At 44.2% G+C, this 21,030-nt stretch overlaps 1 protein-coding gene across 1 annotated transcript in view; it reads right to left on the bottom strand.

Moving 5' to 3' along the window:
- The window catches only part of LOC104375664 (homer scaffold protein 1), a 166,409-nt gene that overhangs the window by 89,619 nt on the left and 55,760 nt on the right, over window positions 1–21,030 (bottom strand). The window contains exon 4 of the mRNA XM_086630194.1: window positions 13,976–14,118. Coding sequence (XP_086486320.1) covers window positions 13,976–14,118 — 143 coding nt within the window. The remainder of the gene's footprint in view (window positions 1–13,975; window positions 14,119–21,030) is intronic.

Genomic DNA, 21,030 nt, shown 5'->3' with positions numbered 1-21,030 from the left:
GACAATAAGGCCGCTCAATCGTACAATTGTGTACTAGCTGTTAAAATACGATCGTGCCACCAGTGAATGGTGTTAATCCTCGTGGTTTACGCTCGCAGGAACTTTGGCATACACTTCTTATCAGCCATATGTATTTTTGTCATCATGAGGTATTGAGCATGTTGCTGGTATTTTTTACAATTCTACTGGGCAACCGATCATAGAACACGCACATGGTACTTTGGAGAATATGCTTTTGAAACAAGAAACAGGAATGATGGGGAAATCTCCCAATGAAACAATAGATAAAGTGTTATAGGTGTTAAATCTCTTAAATCGAGAGCTAAATATTTTGGGATGAATAAAATGTCACTCATGTCAAAATCAGGCACAGGCAGGGTTACAGCAAGTGGCTTTCCAACAGCTGACTGAATTGGCTACGAGAGCATTAAGACGTGTCCCTGATTTTGGGACAGGGGAGGCTTCCTTTGCTTCCATTCGGCAGGGAGCACAGGAACCTTATGAGCATTTCTTTGATCAGCTACAAATGGCAGTTCAGAGATAAACAGAAAATCCGGCTACTGCAGATGTGTTGGTATTCCAGTTGGCCATTGAAAATGCTAACACAGACTGTCAATAAGCTCTTGATCTTATCAGAAATTGGGCAAAAACGATTGCAGATTTAGTAAAGGTGTGTCACAATGTAGGCTCGAAACACTACAAAGCAAAATTTTGGGAACCAGCCAAAATCATTGCAGCTTCAATATTTGCACCGGGAGTTGGAGTGGCACAGGTGTTAACTACACTGAATAAGTTGGGTTGTTAGCTTGCAAAACAAATTAATGCTACAGCTTCTGCTTTATCAATGCTCTTAATTGACAGGATGGTTAAAATCTTTAATAAAGCAGACATTATATTGCTAGTAGTTCTTTTATGCATAGCAATAATCACCCCCTGCCTATTGTCACGCTCCCAGCAGACGGTACAGAGTACGGTTAATCAAGTAATGATCACAGAAAAACAAAAAAGGGGGGAGTTGTTGTGGCATCATACACACAGCTACAGTTGAGGTTTGACCTTGATGATTTAAGCCTGTGCTCTTTTCTGAAGTTGGGAAACACCGATAAAGAGGATGAGAAAGAAAAGGGAGTGTGAACAGCTGGTGCAGGGAGTGTGAGAAGTTGACATGAGGAGTTTGGAAGTTGATATAGAGTGTGTGAGAAAATGATGTTTAGTTTAGCAAGTAAAAAATAGCTCCTTTTTAGGCATAGCCAATAGTAAAATTAAAATAGGTGCGTGCACTATTGTTTGTAATCAATCACAGTTGGGTGAGAGCCGCATGGACACATCGTGGCCTGAGTAATAATCTATAAAAGCTGCGTGTATAACAACAATAAAGGCCACTCTGCTATCACAAAAGAATTTTGGACACAGACAATCACAGCTGCACAGCCTCCTTTAACAGTAATCATTAATGGGAAGGCTTTTCTGGCCTAGTTGACACAGGGGCTGATGTATCTATAATGAAAAATCCTGACTGGCCGCCCTCTCGGCCTCTGATACAGCCCTGGCAGCTGTGATCGGAGTAGGTGGAACACAGATCCCACAGAAGAGTGCACAGACCTTGTTAGTAGTAGGCCCAGGTAACAAACAAGCTGTTTTGAAACCATATGTTTTTGATGTCCCATGTACATTATGAGGTCGGGATTTGTTGAATCACTGGAATGTGAGGCTAACCTCAAATTTTTAGCACGTCACTGATGTCCAGCCCTGACTCAAGCTGGCAAGCCGGTCTGGGTCGATCAGTGGCCACTAAAAGGTGAGCGACTGAACTGAACTCAAAAATTAGTCAATGAACAGCTCAAATTAGGACATATAATTCCCTCCAATATTTGTTATCCCAAAGAAATCAGGAAAATGGAGATTTATGTTAAAAGATTTAAGAGCTATTAATACAATCATTTCACCAATGGGTGCATTACAACCGGGTGTACCAAATCCTACTATGATTCCAGAATGTTAGCATTTGATGGCGATTGATTTAAAAGATTGGGTTATTTCACCTTTTTACTTTTTTATTTATTTGCACCCTAACGATTGTCCTAGATTTGCCTTTTCAGTTCCAGTGCTTAACAATGAACGACCCACGCAACAATATCATTGGATTGTACTGCCCCAAGGAATGATGAATAGTCCTACAGTTTGTCAATTGGTAGTTGATGATGCTCTCTGTCAGGTCAGACAGCAGATCAAGCTCAGCAGATTATACGTGCCTGCCCTGACCGTCAACATATTGTGCCTTCAAATACTCCAGCAGGAGTAAATCCAACAGGTTTATGTGCCAATGAATTATGGCAAACTGATATTACTTATATTCAATTGTCTAATCGATCTAAATATGTGCATGTAACTGTTGATATGTTTTCTGCCTTTGTTGTTGCTACTGCTCACACTGAAGAAAACCATGGGAGTACCAAAGAAAATTGGGACAGACAGTGATCCGGTATGGTGCCTTTTTACAGGATTGAGGAGTGACTCACACTACCAGTATCCCTCATTCACCTATGGGACAAGCTGTTATTGAACAAACTCATTTACCGTTAAAACAAATGCTTGATAAACAAAAAGGGGCAGTCTTCCGTATATTTCCCCGCAAGAATCCTTGGACAAAGCCACATATGTTTTAAATTTTCTTAATTTGTCTGCTTCTAGGAAACATACTATGGCTGTGGATCACAATTTTAAACCCAGTGCCATTTTTGCAGAAAAATCAACAGCATGTTATAAGAAGCTGGACTCAACTCATGGGATGGCCCTGCGCCTCTGCTTACATGGGGAAGAGGGTATGTTTGTGTTCTTCCCACAGGTCCATACTGGTTACCAGCAAGAAACGTAAAGCCAACCAGGACTTTTGAAACTACAAATAGAGAAGGGTAGATCCAAGAATTAGCAGAGCAAGCAGAGATCACAGAAACACCGAATGAAGAGAATGGTTCAAATGGACAGACTTGTAATAGAAGATTTCATGTTAATATATCAACTGTTCTTATGTTTCTCATTGTTAGGTATATTACGTGTGTGAAAGTTGCTTGTATATATTGCTTGTATATATGCTTTGTGTCTTTTCTCCGATCGGAAAGTGTATGGATTCCACCCGTAGCTACTGGAAGGAAAAGAATTAACTGGTACCAAATTAATGACAAAGAATTACTAACTGGACTTAGTTGTAAGCACGTAACTTTGAAAAGAGAAGCTAGGAGGATTGTTATTGAACAACATGTTGCGATTCGCAAAAACCGCTGTTAGCCGGCAGAGCACATACTGGGCAGCCTTGTTGCACGCACTGGCCACGCGTGCGGCAACGCCGTGTCAGTACCTTTGTCGTAGACTCTGCTGAGGGTAAAAAGAGATGGCTCAGAGCGGAGCTGAGGGAGGCTGCAGAGCACACTGTGTAGATAAACAGGGGACGCCCTGAAGGTGCCGTGCCTGCCTCCCTTCTCCACAACGACCCTGCCGATTGACACCCTCCTGCTCAGCGAAATCTTGGGTATAGTGGAAATAGTAAGGCCCTCGGAAAGGGAAGTAGTATACTAGAAACTGCTTTTGCAAGGCTGTACCAAAACAATATGCTAGTAACTGAAATTGCCAGTCTCCTACACAGAGTTTTATTCGTGCAAGAAAAAAAAAAAAGGGGCAACGCTGTCACTGATCGATCACACAAATTTTTTCACCAATCTGCTCGACCTCTTCAGAAAGAGTTTGCACTGTCGCGAGCACAAGCCCGTGCCATCGTCGCTGCAAGGCACCAACCCTCGAGGATTGCAACCAAGAGGAGTGTGGCAAACTGATGTAACTGAGTTTCCCGCCTTTGGTCGACTGCGCCATATCCACGTCACCGTGGACACTTGCAGCAGAGCTGTATGGGCAACACCAGCGCCTTCTACCGCCTTCCGATGTGTAAAACAACATTGGCCTTCAGCATTTGCTGCCCTTGGCTTACCACGTCATCAAAACAGACAATGCTCCTGCATACGCAGGAGCAGCATGTGCTGCGTTTTTAGCGGATTGGGGAATTGAACATAGAAAAGGTGTTCCGTACAACAGTACGGGTCAGGCTATTGTTGAACGGTGCCATCAAGATGTAAAGCGACTCGCTGCCATTTTGAAAAAAGAGGGGGAGATGTCCCCCAACGCGCGAACTGAAAGGCGAAGGCGGAGGCAATCCAGGAGTTCCCAAAGACTCGGACCTCTCTGCAGAAGAATAGAAGAAGTGCTAAATCTTCCAAAGAACATATTAGACGACTCTGATCCAGATGAGATAGATTTTGCCTTTATCCGTAGTCTGATACGCACGCGCAAAGCTGCAAAATTATACCCGCTAACGCACTGTAGGTGTAGATGTAGAAATTTACAGGTTATAACTATAGAGTGTGGAGGTTGTAGTCGCATATGTCATGAATCGCAACGTGATGCAGTGCAAGGCTGTACAGATTGTAGACACGCTTTAGATATTAATCCATACCAGGCACTCGCTGCTTGGCTTAAAATAGAGAACGCTTCACGACAAAGGTTAACTGCGTTGTTTGAAAGTGCAGAAGAAGCTATATTAGCATACGCAGCCTTTAGGTTACAAAAACTACTGACTGTTGTAGAAGTAGCACAAAAGACACAAGTCTTGGGTACCAGATATCAGAAGCAGTGTAGACGTCATGATAAGAATGGAGGAGTTTATTGGTAAGACAATACCTATAGTAACAGGAATCTTAGTGTGGTGCCAAATGACCTACGGAATCAACTCCATCAGCCCGAGAGACAACATATGGGTAACCATTGCTAACAAAACAAACCAGTCATCAATCTGCCTAGCCCTGGGTGGTATTGGAAACCCATTCCGTACCTGTCTCATAGGAGTACCAACATGGAAAGTGGCAGCCTTTAGAGGGCTAGTAAACACCACTAACCTAACATATAGCAACTTCAATACCACAACAATCTATAGAGCGACCCCTCAACAGTATGACGGAGCAATACAATGCCGGCTTATTCATGCACTTAATGCTTCCCTCCAGTCTGATCCAAAAGAACTAGACCTGCTTAGTAGCATGCATGCAAACACTACCGCTGGGAAAATAGGAGGATGGTTTTCATTTTTGCCATTAGACCCAAACAACTTGAATAAAAACAGGAAACTATGGGCAACCTTAGATTCTAATCTTGACAGCGCATCGGTATTTCGCTTTCTATACTCGAGCTGCAATGGCAGCAACATTACTGAACCTCGAAGGTTGCCCGAAGGAATTTTCTTAATTTGTAGAGACAGGGCATGGAATGGCATTCCAAAACAACCAGAAGGAAGTCCTTGTTATTTAGGCCAACTAGCCTTATTCCATCCCAATATATCCCTATTAAGAGAATGGAGTGAAAATCACACCAGGAGAAAAAGAAGCCTTCATGATCTAGACTGTAGCAGTGTAGGCAATCCCACATTTTGGAGTGAATTTGGACAAGTAGCTGCCTCCACACTTTTCCCAGGGTTAGCAGCAGCAAAAGCGCTCACCTTAGCAAAACAACTAGGTTGCTGGGCTCGTGACGAGATAAACTTAACATCCAGCATTCTAGATGAATTAACGAAAGATGTAGAAAGTGTCAATCATGCAGTATTGCAAAACAGAGCAGCGATTGACTATTTGCTTTTAGCCCATGGGCATGGTTATGAAGAGATCGAAGGAATGTGTTGTATGAATTTAACAGGTCCAGGAGAGTCAGTGCATAGAAAACTTAAACAACTAAAGGACAAACTACATGCCTTGAAAGAGGTAGATGACATCGATGGATGGTTGACTTCCTGGGGAATAGATGGTTGGGTGAGAGATCTCATCAAAACGTGCTTGGGGCCTCTTTTGTTGTTAGGCTTTCTCTTGCTTTTTGGACCATGCTTAATGCAATGTGTGACCCAATGCTTGTCAGCTATAGCGCACGCCGTTTTTGAAAAAAGAGGGGGAGATGTTGCAGCTAAAGTGTTAACAGTAAGGAATGTGTATCAGCGAATATAAAAAGAGCACTGTCCTTGAGATAAGAAGGTAGGTTGAAGCTGTGAAAAACACACTGTCCCTGGGAAAAACAAGAAGGATGAAACTATGAAAAACAAGATTCTGAGCAAAACATACTAACTGCAAAAATAGTAAAATATTGTAACAAACGTAGAAATCTCTATCCAATCACAGTGTGTATCATACTCGTGCTTGTCGCGTGAACAGTAGTGCTAGACCAATTAGCTTGCTAAGTACAGCGCATGAAAGCGTGCACAGAACCGAGCTATGCTATAAAAAGAGCAGTATCACGGAATAAAGCTGAAGCCTTTTTACTCATCATATTGATGCGTCTTGCTTCCCCGTCTTCGGCCGCAACACCACCCCTTGCTAAATGCAATGGGAGAAATAGTGACTGAGGATGAAGAAAAGGCTGAGGTACTCAATGCCTTCTTTGCTTCAGTCTTTAATGGCCAGACCAACACACTAGGTGATATGCCTCTAGAACCAAATGGTGGAGATGGAGAGCTTTATCAAGGTTTTTTTCAAGAGGAAGCAGTAAGTGAACTGCTGCACAGCTTAAATGTGCAGAAGTCTATGGGGCCAGATGAGATCCACCCAAGAGTTCTGAGGGAGCTGGCGGAAGTGCTCACCAAGCCACTTTCCATCATTTACCAACAATCCTGGCTAACAGGGGAGGTACCAGCTGACTCGAGGTTGGCAAACGTGACGCCGATCTACAAGAAAGGTAAGAGGGAAGACCCAGGGAACTACAGGCCTGTCAGTCTGACCTCAGTACCAGGTAAACTCATGGAGCAGATCATCCTTAGTGTTATCATGCGTCATGTACAGGACAGTCAGATGATGAGGCCCAGTCAACATGGATTTATGAAGGGCAGGTCATGTTTGACCAACCTGATCTCATTCTATGATAAAATGACCCGTTTAGTGGATGAGGGAAGAACTGTGGATGTTGTTTACCTCGATTTTAGCAAAGCCTTTGACACTGTTTCCCATAACATTCTTCTGCAGAAGCTGGCTGCCTATGGCTTGGACGGGCGTACGCTTCGTTGGATCAAAAATTGGCTGGATGGCCAGGCCCAGAAAGTGGTGGTGAACGGAGTTAAATCTAGCTGGCGGTCGGTCACCAGTGGTGTTCCACAGGGCTCAGTGTTGGGGCCTGTTCTCTTTAACATCTTTATCAATGATCAGGATGAGGGGATCGAGTGCACCCTCAGCAAGTTTGCAGATGACACTAAATTGGGAGGTAGTGTTGATCTGCCTGAGGGTTGGGAGGCTCTACAGAGGGACCTGGACAGGCTGGATCGATGGGCTGAGGCTAACTCTATGAAATTCAACAAGACCAAGTGCCGGGTCCTGCACTTGGGCCACAACAACCCCCTGCAGCGTTACAGGCTTGGGGAAGTGTGGCTGGAAAGCTGCACAGCAGAGAAGGACCTGGGGGTGCTGGTCGACAGCCGATTGAACATGAGCCAGCAGTGTGCCCAAGCAGCCAAGAAAGCCAACAGAAGCATGTATCAGAAACAGTGTGGCCAGCAGGAGCAGGGAAGTGATTGTCCCCCTATACTCAGCACTGGTGAGGCCACACCTGGAGTACCATGTCCAGTTTTGGGCCCCTCACTTCAAGAAGGACGTTGAGGTGCTGGAGTGGGTTCAGAGAAGAGCAACGAAACTAGTGAAGGGTTTAGAGAACTTGTCCTATGAGGAGCGGCTGAGGGAGCTGGGACTGTTTAGTCTGGAGAAGAGGAGGCTCAGAGGGGATCTTATCGCTCTCTACAATTACCTGAAAGGAAGTTGTAGGGAGATGGGGGTCGGTCTCTTCTCCCACGTTATGAATGACAGGACGAGAGGGAATGGCCTCAAGTTACACCAGGGGAAATTTAGTTTAGATATCAGGAAAAATTTCTTTCCAGAGAGGGTTGTGAAGTATTGGAACAGGCTGCCAAGGGAGGTGGTGGAGTCCCCATCCCTGGAGATGTTTAAAAACCGTGTGAATTTGGTGTTGAGGAACATGGTTTAGGGACCCTGACAGTGCAGGGTGAATGGTTGGACTCGATGATCTTGAGGGTCTCTTCCAACCAAATGATTCTATGAAGTTCAACAAGGCCAAGTGCAAGGTCCTGCATATGGGTCAGGGCAATCCCAAGCACAAGTACAGGCTGGGCAGAGAATGGAGTGAGAGCAGCACGGAGGAAAAGGACTTGGAGATGCTGGTGGATGAGAAGCTCAACATGAGCCGGCAATGTGCGCTGGCAGCCCAGAAAGCCAACCGTGTCCTGGGCTGCATCAAAAGAAGCGTGGCCAGCAGGTCAAGGGAGGAGATTCTGCCCCTCTACTCTGCTCTCGTGAGACCCCACCTGGAATACTGCGTGGTGGATACTGGATTTGGCGTTAAGGAACATGGTTTAGGGACCCTGACAGTGCAGGGTGAACGGTTGGACTCAATGATCTTGAGGGTCTCTTCCAACCAGATGATTCTATGATTCTAGATGATTCTATGATTTTGAAGGATAGCCTACTTGACCTAAATCCCAGTAGCTTGTGCAAAAGTGCAGGAGTGCAGGAAGCAGTAGGAATTAGGGAGGGGAAGGAGGGGAGAACAATCTCTCTCGGTGTGCTTCGTCCTGGGACCACCAGGCTCTTGCTGGTGGAGCATAAGAGGCAGAAGAACAGCACAGCTAGGACCTTCACAACATCAAACAAATGTTGGTTGAGGTGAAGTCAAGACCTACTTCTAAATTGCTATATTAACCAGTTCTTTGCTTACACTGACAGTGGGAACATATCACCTTTGAGTTTCTTCTCTGAGTGTACCTCAAGAAAGAATCTTTTCTCAACAGAGTAACTGAATTGACCAGAGCTTCTCCAGTGTGTCCTAAAATGTCATGGTTCATTATAGTACTGTGCAATGTGAAGACAGTTATTCCCTTTTATGTTATAGGGAAATCTTTTTAAAAAGTTTCTAGCTTTATCAGTCTCCATTCTAGGAGGTTTTCAAAATCCAACTGGATAAAGCTTAGAACAGCCTGGTCTGATCTCATAGCTGACCTTCTCTGAGCAGGAGCTTGGATTAGAGACTTCCTGAGCTTCCTCACAACATGAAATTATCCTGTCATCAGGCTAAATAGTATTCAAAACTGATAATAAAAAAAAAAAAATAAAACCAAAGAGTAACACACATCCCTAGAACTACTTGGTAAGGAAGCTACGCATAACACTATAAAAAATATCCAAATACTAGGATTTGAGTATAAATTCAAATTACAAAACACCAAAAAAATTATTAACTCAAAACTAGCAGCAAGATTTTTGTTTTTTTCTTTGTTATTACAGCATTGGATTTACTTGCAGCATTAAATGGTAAGCTATTTAGACAATAAAATATCTAATATATGAACATAATTTGAAATAAGTCCATTTTCACTAAGGCAATGAGTCAAAATTTCTGTTGTGGGTTAGGCTGCTCCCCTCACAGTCATTGACTCACCCTCCCTCAGTCCCAGGGATGAAGGAGAGAATTAAAGGAGAAACAGGAAACCCGTGGGTTGAGATAAGAACAATTTAATACAGATGATTTAATACACAGTGTAGATGCTCACCACCCCCTCGTATGTGAAGCCCGTCTCGTCCCGAAGCTGCAATCCCAGACGAACGCGAGGCCCCGAAATAGAGAGGGGCAGAGAGAGATAGTACTCCGAGAGTGGGAGTGCTGGGAGAGAGAGAAAAAAAAAGGCAATAGAGCAAAAGCGCAGCAAGTGCGAAAGAGCAAAAGCGGCGAAAGAGCCAAAGCGCAAAAGCCCTTCTTTCCGGCTGACCCTCACTTTTATACTGGGCATGACGCTGCATGATATGGAATACTAATTGGCCAGTTTGGCCCTCAGTCTTAAGTTCCACCACAAATCACAAGGGGAATCGTGGCCCCCTTGTCCCAGCTATGCTCCCCCCTTATCCTGCCGTGCTTCTGCACTCCGGCACACTGAAAAGTCCTTGGAGTCTCACGTCCAACCACAAACATCAACTTGCTATCAACATTCTTCTCAGAGCGAGCCTCTGTGTAAAACCAAAACACGGAGCTTTTCTAACTGCTAAAAAGAAGAGCTAACTCTGTCCCAGCTAAAACCAGGACAATTTTATATTAAGAACTTGTTTGAATACAAAAACAGGAATTTTAACAAACAAGCAAACACATGCATATAGAGAGGTGGGCCTGTGCGAACCTCATGAAGTTCAACAAGGCCAAGTGCAAGGTCCTGCACGTGGGTCGGGGCAATCCCATGCACAAGTACAGGCTGGGCGGAGAATGGATTGAGAGCAGCCCTGAGGAAAAGGGCTTGGGAGTGCTGGTGGATGAGAAGCTCAACATGAGCCGGCAATGTGCACTGGCAGCCCAGAAAGCCAACCATGTCCTGGGTTGCATCAAAAGAAGCGTGGCCAGCAGGTCGAGGGAGGTGATTCTGCCCCTCTACTCAGCTCTCGTGAGACCCCACCTGGAATACTGCATTCAGCTCTGGAGTCCCCAACAGAAGACAGACATGGAGTTGTTGGAATGAGTCCAGAGGAGGGCCACGAAGATGATCTGAGGGCTGGAGCACCTCTCCTATGAAGACAGGCTGAGAGAGTTGGGGCTGTTCAGCCTGGAGAAGAGAAGGCTCCGGGGTGATCTTATAGCAGCCTTCCAGTACTTAAAGGGGACCTAAAGGAAAGCTGGAGAGGGACTTTTTACAAGGGCATGTAGTCATAAGACAAGGGGTAATGGCTTTAAAGTGAAAGAGGGTAGATTTCAATTAGATACAAGGAAGAAATTTTTCACTCAGAGGGTCTTGAGTCACTGGAACAAGTTGCCCAGAGAAGTTGTAGATGCCTCATCCCTGGAAGTGTTCAGGGCCAGGTTGGATGAGGCTTTGAGCAACTTGGTGTAGTGGAGGGTGTCCCTGCCCATGGCAGGGGGGTTGGAACTAGATGATCTTTGAGGTCCCTTCCAACCCTAACCATTCTATGATTTCATGATTCTATGAATCTTTATTTATTTATAATAAAAAACTTGTGTAGTTCAAAATTCAATTAATTTCAAAGGGTTTGAAAAAAATCTGCATTTTCTTCAGTAATAGCTCACTAACAAACTTGAAGCTACCGTTAGCAAGACAAATGTTTCTCATGAGAATTATCATGAGACGTGACTTTTAAAATGCAGAGTTATTGTCAGAAGATCAGTTCTTGCTAGTGGTATTTAACAGGACAATAAACTAAAACCAGGCACTCACACATACTCACACTGCATACATGAAGTAGATCGAAAAATGCGAAGCATGTAAAAATTTTGTAACATCTATTCTACACCATGAAAAATCACAACTGGATAGTTTTAAAAAATATCTGCAGTCATGGTCAATGCAGAGTAAAGTGTAGTTACTATATTGGCATATCAGAAAACATATTTACATATGCCAAGCAAGAGGGAAGATCTTGCTGCTGTCATTTTTTTTAAAAAAAACAAACACCTCTACTCCTATGTGGACTTTATCACAAGTCCTTTTCACAAAAACATTGATAGAGAATTCCAACACACAAACAGTAAATTTAAGTTAACTCATTACAGAACACTGATGTGCATTTGTAATACTCCCTCAATATGCACAGAGCTCTCTTACAAAGCACTGTTTCTTGTAAAACATGCAATAGATGCACTTGTGACAACTGAAGTATAAAAACAAACATAATCACTGTCGTGGTTTTAGGCTGATCCAGCAACTAAAACTCACACAGTCTCTCCTTCTCCTCTCCTTCTCCAGTAAAGTAGAGAGGAGAGAAAAAAAAACAAAGGGACTGAGGGTTGAGACAAGAACAAAGGGAGCACCCACCAACCATGGTCCTGGGCAAAACAGGCAGAGCTTTTCTCAAAGCAAAACAGTTTATTAATGATTACTTAGAAGGACAAAGGGAAACAAAAACCAATTACTTGAGAGGACAGAAAGAAACAAAACCAGATCTTAAAACCGACACCTTCCCCCCCACCCCCTTTCCTTTTCCTCCCGGCTCTACCTCCTCCTCCCCCCAGCAGCACAGGGGGCAGGGACTGGGGGAGTGCAGGTCAGTTCATTCCGTGCTGTTACTGCTGCTTCTTTCTTAAAGGAGAAGGAGTCCTTACACCCTTTTCCCCTGCTCCAATGGATCCCCTACCCACGAGGAAAAATCCACAAACTTCTCCAGCGTGAGTCCAGCACACTGGAAACAATCCTTCCCCACAGATTGCTCCGGTGTGGGCTTTACCACAGTCTCGGATACTTAGGGAGTTGTAGCCACTCGCTCCGGCGTGGGTCGTCACGCAGACTCCAGATGCCTCTCTGCCTTGTCGTGCATCCCAACACGACCATCCTCAGGCTCAGGCATCTTCTCCCCATGGGCTGCGAGTGGGTCTCTGCTCCACCGAGGCCGTCCTGGTTGCAGGGGGCCGCCTGCTATCTCACCATCAGCCGCAGGGGAAACTCGGCTCCGGCACACCTCCTCCCACTCCATCCTCACTGACCTGCTGTCGATGCGGCTGTTTCTCTCAGATCTCAGTCCTCTCCAGGTGAACTCAGCCCAGTGGGCACCCTGGGAGTGGGGTGCCCCCGAGTTCCCCAGCTGACTCCGCCGCCGCCATTCTCCGTGGGCGGCGCCGGCCCGACGCAGGCAGCTGCCCGGCCGGGAGCCAGGGAGTGGGGGCAGTGCCCTCCTCCCTTCTCTGCTCGATCCTGGGCGAAGCACCTTTTCCGGTTCCCTTGTCCTGACTTAAATAGGGCAATTCGCAGAGGCGTCCTATTGGCTCAATCCCGAGGGGGATGGCAGTCTGATCTGGTGGCCAGAACTAAGCCTAACCCGGTTCCAAAACCAGGGAGGTCGCAGGGAGCAAAACCCCTCTCCTGCCACCAGAACCACCCCCCTCTCCACATCAAACCATGACAATCACTCTGCTAAAAAAGTATATATTTTTCCTCATTTGAAAATATATTTTTTCCAGATATGCTTAATACTATTATTCTCTTACAAAAAATGAGAAGTCTTGAACAATTCCAATTCCATCTCTGCTCATTCTGAATTATTTGCATGACATATCTGACATCCTAATGTTCCCCAACCTTTGATCAAGAGCACTTAAACTGTATTTAAACTGATTCAGATCATGTTTAAAAAAAAATAAATCTAGTATTTCTAGCTTTGCTCTAAGTTTATTAAATATTAAGTTACTCTCCATGGTCTCAGTACATAATGTGTTTTATTGAGTGTCCCATTTAAAATCATTTTTAATAGGTGAGATATACTCATCTTAACTCATCATTTGTATCATTAAATTAAAAGTCCTAGTTTTCTTAAAGAACAGAGTACAGTATTTCTAGTGCAATGAATTATAATTCAGTCTGAAGCAGAACTACAACTTTCTCATGTTTCAAAAAAAAGTTGAAAAATGTTTTCAACTGTCAGAGAACTGTTCAATTAGAGGCTGCTTTAAATTTTTATAATCTGAAAGTATAATAAGAGTGCCTTTTCTTCCAACAACTCATAAGTGAAAGGCTGACATCCAATCCTATCAGTCATTTAAAGAAAACGTGTGCAAAAATAATTTAATTGGAATATTCTAAGAAGCAGTTAACTTTACTAAGATCTCAAACATTGAAATAATGCTTCCTGTTAAAGGGACACCTGCACTAACCAGTGTTCAAGGGCTCGCAGTCAGTTGATTAAACTATAAAATAATGTCCCTCAAAATCTTATTCAAAGATATTTCCTCATGTTTCTTTGTGAAAACAAAGATTATACTGCAAATCTGAAAGTCAGTCCTTTTTTTTTTTTAAATCACGTAATTTAATTCTTATACTTTGCTAGGTTAAAGCCATGACATGGGAGAAGGTCCCTTTAACAAGGAAGGAGATAGGTATCACTTAATCAGGATGTGGGAATGGAATCTGTACCTATGGGTAAATGGCAATGCATTCTGGGTTGGTTCAGCCCTTGATTCCGAGTTCTGCGTCACTTCCGGCATCGCTCTCTCGTCATCTGTCCCATTAATACTTTCTGGCGTTAAAGGAGACTGAATATCCCCTCCAGCTGATTCCTTAAGTAAAACAAACAAATGACACATTAGAATTACCAAGTGACCTCCTCAGGAAGACTATGCATATATAAGCACTAACATTAATTCTTAAATGAGATATGAACTTTAGGCAGTATTAATGTGAGGCTCACAGATTTCCAGCATCCCTCATGGTCATATTTCATCATGTTAATTTAATTTAGAAGTGTATTACCATAGGATTCACATTATCTTGCACAAAACACAACTGACCTATGATTTATTTGCAAGTATCGAGCCTCCTGCTTATTACAGACCTCTCTCTTCCCCTAATGTTATATTCAGCCCTCAGCCAGCTACACAATGGGCGACTATTGACACCCAGGATTCTTATCCCTTACTTTATATTCTAACATGGTGAAACAAGCAATTGTGATATTTGTTTCAAAATCTAGCTTTCATTTTGTGTATTAACCAATTTTAACAGTAGAAGGGCCATTGATGGTGCATTCACAGTTTCATCTATGAGCCATCTGTAAAGAAAACTTATTCAGCACAGTCCTTGCAAAATTTTTGTTGACATGTTAGCCTGGCCTAGCTCTTGCTAGTCATGCTATTATCTGGGAAGGAGAATACTCCAGTTATACCCAGGCAGCTACTGCTACACAACTGGACATCTGAAAAACTTATTGGCTGTCTTCCTAGCAGAAGGCGCTGGTGCAGTTTTAATCAGCCTTCATCACACCAACACATACATTTATGTTTTGACCAACAAACACTATTTTCCAATTTCTAGTCACTGAAAAGGATTTCCTTTTTAAAAAACTAAGTAAGTACACTGTGTAGTTCACATCCTAAGTTAGAACATTATAGACTTTTCAGTCCCTGTATGAGGTTTAATTTTAATATTTTCTTTCCTATTATATAATTTTTCAAGTAATGATTTTTGCAGGAGATAAGCAAATCATATAAGCTAGGTAGCTCATCTCAATTTTAAAATATCTTAGTAGGCTTTTAGTAATCAAGTGGTAACATTTAACTCTAAGATAGAAGAGTTTCATGAATAGAGTTGAATGGATGGCATGAAGGGGTGTCTTTACAGTGGAGGACTGGTTGAATTACAGTATTTTCAAACGCTCAGCGCCTCCTATGGCCACAAAGCCTTTTACCATCTGCATGGGGAAGAGATAAAACTGCTATTTAATGTTATTAAACTGAAGTAAAAGCACAGTCTCTGGAAGGCCAGCAGCTTCTCTTCCCAGCTCTTTAACACTGCGTAGAAAGCTGAAGAAAAACAATCTCAGAAGAAATTGCAAAGTATCTGAAGATTGTCATGATCTTACAAGATCAGGGTCTAATTTTGAGCCTCCGCTTGTAGTCTTCAACTAGTTTACAAGGATAAGGCTTTTTGAAAGTCACTACTGAATCTGATCATATATCAATAAGAAATGTTGCCCTTGACTTTGAGACTTGACCAGATGGAAAAACTCAGTTATTTTAAAGAAAATAAAACCTGGCTGTCATCATCACCTTCCACAAAGCACTAGTGTCACTTAACCAAAAACATTGTCAAAATTTTGCTTTTATTTTACTGTATTTCTCATATAGTAAGAGACATATCTCACTCTACAACTTGAATTAATGAGTGTTATGGAGTTATATTAAAACATTTTAATAATGACTTCAAGTTCTATTACATTTAGCATTCATTGTTATATAACACACATGCACAAGTGTCTTAATTCTGCATCTTCTTATTAAATATCTACTGATTAAAAAGCAGAAAATAAATAGCTTACACTGATTTATTATACAAATATAAACTGTTATTTATAATATAAATGTAAATTATTTATTTTATGAACGTAAATTGTTAACTACTTTCAGAAAGAACCCTCTTATTTTATACTCAAAACTATTAAGTGTTCATACTTTAAAGTCAAAATTAAATCTTGATTTTTACAGAACAATTTTACTGAACAGAAACTGAATTGAAATTAAGTGTCAAAGGAGAGCAGAGTTGACAAGATGTGCTAGGTTTATGTGGTGGGGTTTTGGTAGCGGAGGAGAGGCTGCAGAGATAACCCCTGTAAGGAGCTGCAAGAAGCTTCCCTGACTCCAAAACCAGTTGGACCAGTCTCTGGCCAGGTCAGACCTGCCTCTGGTCAGGGCCAAGCCAATCAGCACATCTGTGAATGCCATATTTAAGAAGGGGACAAAGGAACCTGTGCCATGTGGGATCTGCAGTGAAAAGAGGAGGGAAGTAGGGGGGACTGCTCCCCTTTTCCCCCCACCCTGGCTCCCATGCAGGTGGCTGCCCACGTGTCCTGGTTTTAGCTGGGACAGAGTTAGCTCTTCTTTTTAGCAGCTAGAAGAGCTCCGTGTTTTGGTTTTACTCAGAGGCTCGCTCTGAGAAGAATGTTGATAGCAAGTTGATGTTTGTAGTCGGCACTGAGGTCTCAAGGACTTTTCAGCTTGCCGTGTTCTTGCCAGTGTGCAGGAGCAAAACAGGATAAGGGGGGAGCATAGCCGGGACAAGGGGTCCACGACTCTCCTTACGATTTGTACTTGGACTTAAGATTGAGGGCCAAACTGGCCAATTAGTATTCCATATCGTGCAGCATCATGCCCAGTATAAAAGTGAGGGTCAGCTGGAAAGAAGGGCTTTTTGTGCTTTGGCTCTTTCGACGCTTCTTCTCTTTTGCGCTTCTGCGCTTTTGCTCTATTGCCTTTTTTTTCTCTCTCTTCCAGTACTCCCACTCTCGGAGTACTATCTCTCTCTCTCTGCCCCTCTCTATTTCAGGGCCTCGCGTTCGTCCGGGATTGCAGCTTCGGGACAAGACGGGCTGTGGATAAGAGGGGGTGGTGAGCATCTACACTGTGTATTACTCATCTGTATTAAATTGTTCTTATCTCAACCCACGGGTTTCCTGTTTCTCCTTTAATTCTCTCCCTCATCCCTGGGGCTGGGGGAGGGTGAGTGACCGGCTGTGTGTGGGGTTCAGTTGCTGAAGCGGCCTAACCCATGACATCGCGCTGGGCTGCTGCTACATGACTGGAGATGGTCGCGGCGGCGCAGTGTGGAGAGCTCCAAAGTGCCCCGCTCCTGGGGTGCCTACTGGGCAGAGTTCATTCCTGACAGAGCTGTTGAGGTTTGTCAGGCCAGTTGGGCCCAGCGCAGCTGCAGCAGAGAGATGACTGAGATCTGAGAGAAACGACTCTGCAGACACCAAGTTCATGAAGATGGAGCAGAAGGAGGTGTGGCGGAGCTGAGATGCCCCTGCAGCCTGTGGTGAGACAGCAGTGGCCCCCCTGCAGCCCATGAGAGACATGGTGGAGCAGAGACCCACCTGCAGCCCACTGAGGACCCCACACCGGAGCAGAGATGCCTGTGCCTGAAGGAGTTTGTACAGTATTGTCTCCCATGGGAAAGGACTCCACACTGCTAGAGATTGACAGTTGAGCAGAGACACATCTGTAGTCCGTGGGAAGGGACTCCATGCCGGAGCAGGTTGCTGCACCCTAAGAAACTGTGACTCCATGGGAAAAGCCCATGCTGAAGGGTCTGATGGGTAAGGACTGTTGTCAGGGTTTAGCCCAACCAGTAGCTAAGCTACCATGCCACTGCTCACTCACTCCTCCCCCTCGGTGGGATGGGAGGAGAAAATCGGAAGAAAAAGAGCAAAACACATGGGTTGGGATAAGCATGAATTAATAGAACAGTGCAAAAAAAACCAAGAAAAGAGTAAAAACAATGATAATAATAATAAAACGAGAGCAGTACCAAAGGAGCGGTACAAATGCTCACCACACCAACTGTGGAACCCAGAACCCCCACACGCCCAGCCCACTCCGATAAGCGAGGATGCGAAAAAGCCCCTCCCTTGGCAAACTCCCTCAATATATAGTCTCTGGGCATGAGGCATATGGTATCCAATAGTCCTCTGACTAATTCTGGTCAGTTGCCCGGCTGTGCCCCCTCCCACTTTTCCTGTGAGAGGTTAACTATCCCAGTCAAACCCAGGACAACTGTATTCTGCGGGAAGCACTCATGTTGGAGAAGTTCGTAGAGGACTGTCTCCCGTGAGGAGGGATTCCACGGTGGAACAGGGGAAGAATGTAAGGAGTGCTCCCCCTGAGGAGGAAGAAGCAGCAGAAACAGTGTGTGACAAACTGACCTGCAACCCTCATTCCCTGTCCCCCTGTGTGGATGGGGGAGGAAATAGAGCTGGGAAGACGGGAGGGGTGGGAGAAAGTGTTTTTAAAAATCTGGCTTTGTTTCTCATTATCCTCTCTGATGTAACTAATAACAAATTAAATTGATTTGTCCCCAAGTCGAGTCTGTTTTGCCCGGGGCCATGGTTGGTGGGCGATCCCTCCCTGTTCTTATCTTAACTCTCAAGCCTTTTGTTACATTTTTTTTCTCCTCTCCAGCCCACTGGGCAGAGCGAGCAGTCACATGGTAGCTTAGCTGCAGGATGGGCTAAATCATGAAACAAGATAATCAGGCACATGATTTATTTTATGAAAAGTATGTGGTTTTGTCTATGATTATCCTCTGATTTGATAAACAGTTTCCATTGCCATCAAATTAAAGGCATTATGAATCCAAGAGTTTCTCTTTTATTTCTTCCTCTTCCCAAACTACACTAGATGTTCTAAAAAAACCAAAATCTGGCTTGCTCGCATCCTTAAGCTAAAATTCCTACAACACTATTATTAAATACATAAATCCAGAGTTTTATTAAAATATTTTAAGTATGAACGCATAAAAATTATTTCAGCAGAAGAAAACCAAATGTGCAACTTTCATCTAGACTTATTGTCCTGGTTTTGACTGGGACAGAGTAAGTTTTTCTTTTTAGCAGCTAGAAGAGCTCTGTGTTTTGGTTTTAGTCTAGGATTTGTTATGAGAAGAATGCTGACAGCACGCTGATGTTTGTAGTTGGCACTGAGACCTCAAGGACTTTTCAGCTTGTCGTGTTCTTGCCAGTGTGCAAGAGCACACAACTCCGTGGAAGAGAGAGGAAGATCTCATAGATGAGATGATAACCACCCGATCTCTATCCCTGAAAGAGCTGCGAGACATTTGAAAAGATTACAGCTGTCATCAAGGTGAGCATATTGTCACCTGGCTGCTCAGATGCTGGGACAAAGGGGCAAGTAGCCTGGATTTAGACAGTAGAGAAGCCAGGCAGCTGGGATTCCTTGCTAGGGATGGAGACATTGATAAAGCGATTGGAAGAGAGACACGTGTAAGGGAAAGGTATCCCTTCAAGGAAGAGATTGTTTGTAATCCAGGCAAGTGGGTCAATGCAGAGAGAGGTATCCAGTACCAGAGGGAACTAGCTGTGGGAGAGGTGATTTATGATGACCTGAGAAACACACGGTTACACAAATATCCGGATGAAGTCTGGTGCACACAACTCATGTGGTGGAAGGTTCTACAGAGCGTGCCACCATCATATTCTTCCTCACTGGCAGTAATGGATCTCGGAGAAGACGCACCAACCATGGGTGATGTGGTTACCCAACTCCAGCAATATGAAGAGAGTACTTCCCTATGGGCCTGCATCTCGGCTGTGGAGAAATGGTCCCAGGAGTTTCAACAGTTTAAAGAAGAAATGTCCGACTCCCCGCCTGCATGGATCAGTATTTCAGCTATTAGAAGCAAGCATTCCCCTACTCAAGAGAGACAGTATACACCGCAGAGCAGGCTGTAGATTTACCTGTGTGATCATGGAGAAGACATGAGAAGGTGAGATGGAAAACCTACCTCAGCCCTAGAGGCATGGATATGCCAGTTACAAGGAAAAACAACCAGAAATAGGGATTTTTCCGGTTCTTCCAGGAAAGTTGTTGCTCCAGTCTCCAGAGAGCAGTTTCCTAAACCAAGTTAGAGAGCTAATCCCACCCTTAATCCTTTCCTTGCTCCAGTCTCCAGTGAGCAGTTCAGACCAAGTAGGAGAGCTAATCCTTCTCTCAGTCCGTTTCTTCATCCTAATCCTGTTAATCCTCCTGCACGAGAAGTGAGGTATGGATATGATAATCAATATTAGAGGGGCCCTGCCTCCAGCCAGGTGGAGGAAAGGGACAATCAAGTTTACTGGACTGTGTGGATTCACTGACCTGGCACATCAGACCCCCAGAAGTAAAAGGCTTTAGTGGACACTGGTGCCCAATGCACTCTGATGCCATCGAACTTTAGAGGGGCAGAACCCATCTATATTTCTGGAGTGACAGAGGGGTCCCAACAACTGTGTTGGAGGTCAAAGTGAGCCTGACTGGGAAGCAGTAGCAAAAACACCCCATTGTGACCGGCCCACAGGCTCTGTGCATCCTTGGCAAAGATTATCTTAAGAGAGGGTATTTCAAGGACCCAAAAGGGTATCGGTGGGCTTTCGGTATAGCTGCATTGGAGACAGAAGAAAATCAAGCAGCTGTCTACTTTGCCTGGTCTCTCAAAAGACCCTTCTGTTGTGGGATTGCTGAGGGTGGAAGAACAACAGGTGCCAATCACTACCACAACAGTGCACTGACGATAATAACGCACCAATCGAGACTCATCAACTGGAGAGCCAAGGAGTGATCAGCAAAACTCGTTCACCCTTTAACAGCCCCATATGACCAGTGCGTAAGTCCAATGGAGAGTGGAGACTGACAGTAGACTATCATGGCTTGAATGAAGTTACGCCACCATTGAGTGCTGCCGTGCCAGACATGCTGGAATTTCAATATGAACTGGAGGCAAAGGCAGCCAAGTTGTATGCCACAATTGATATCACTGATGCATTTTTCCCGATCCCTTTGGCAGCAGAGTGCAGGCCACAGTTTGCTTTCACTTGGAGGAGAGTCCAGTACTACCTGGAATCAACTGCCCCAAGGGTGGAAACACAGCCCTACTATTTGCCATGGACTGATCCAGACTGCACTGGAACAGGGTGAAGCTCCAGA

The sequence above is a fragment of the Tauraco erythrolophus genome, chromosome W (genome assembly GCF_009769465.1).
Source record: "Tauraco erythrolophus isolate bTauEry1 chromosome W, bTauEry1.pri, whole genome shotgun sequence".
NCBI lineage: Eukaryota > Metazoa > Chordata > Aves > Musophagiformes > Musophagidae > Tauraco > Tauraco erythrolophus.
This window is presented reverse-complemented; position numbering and strand designations above follow the sequence as displayed.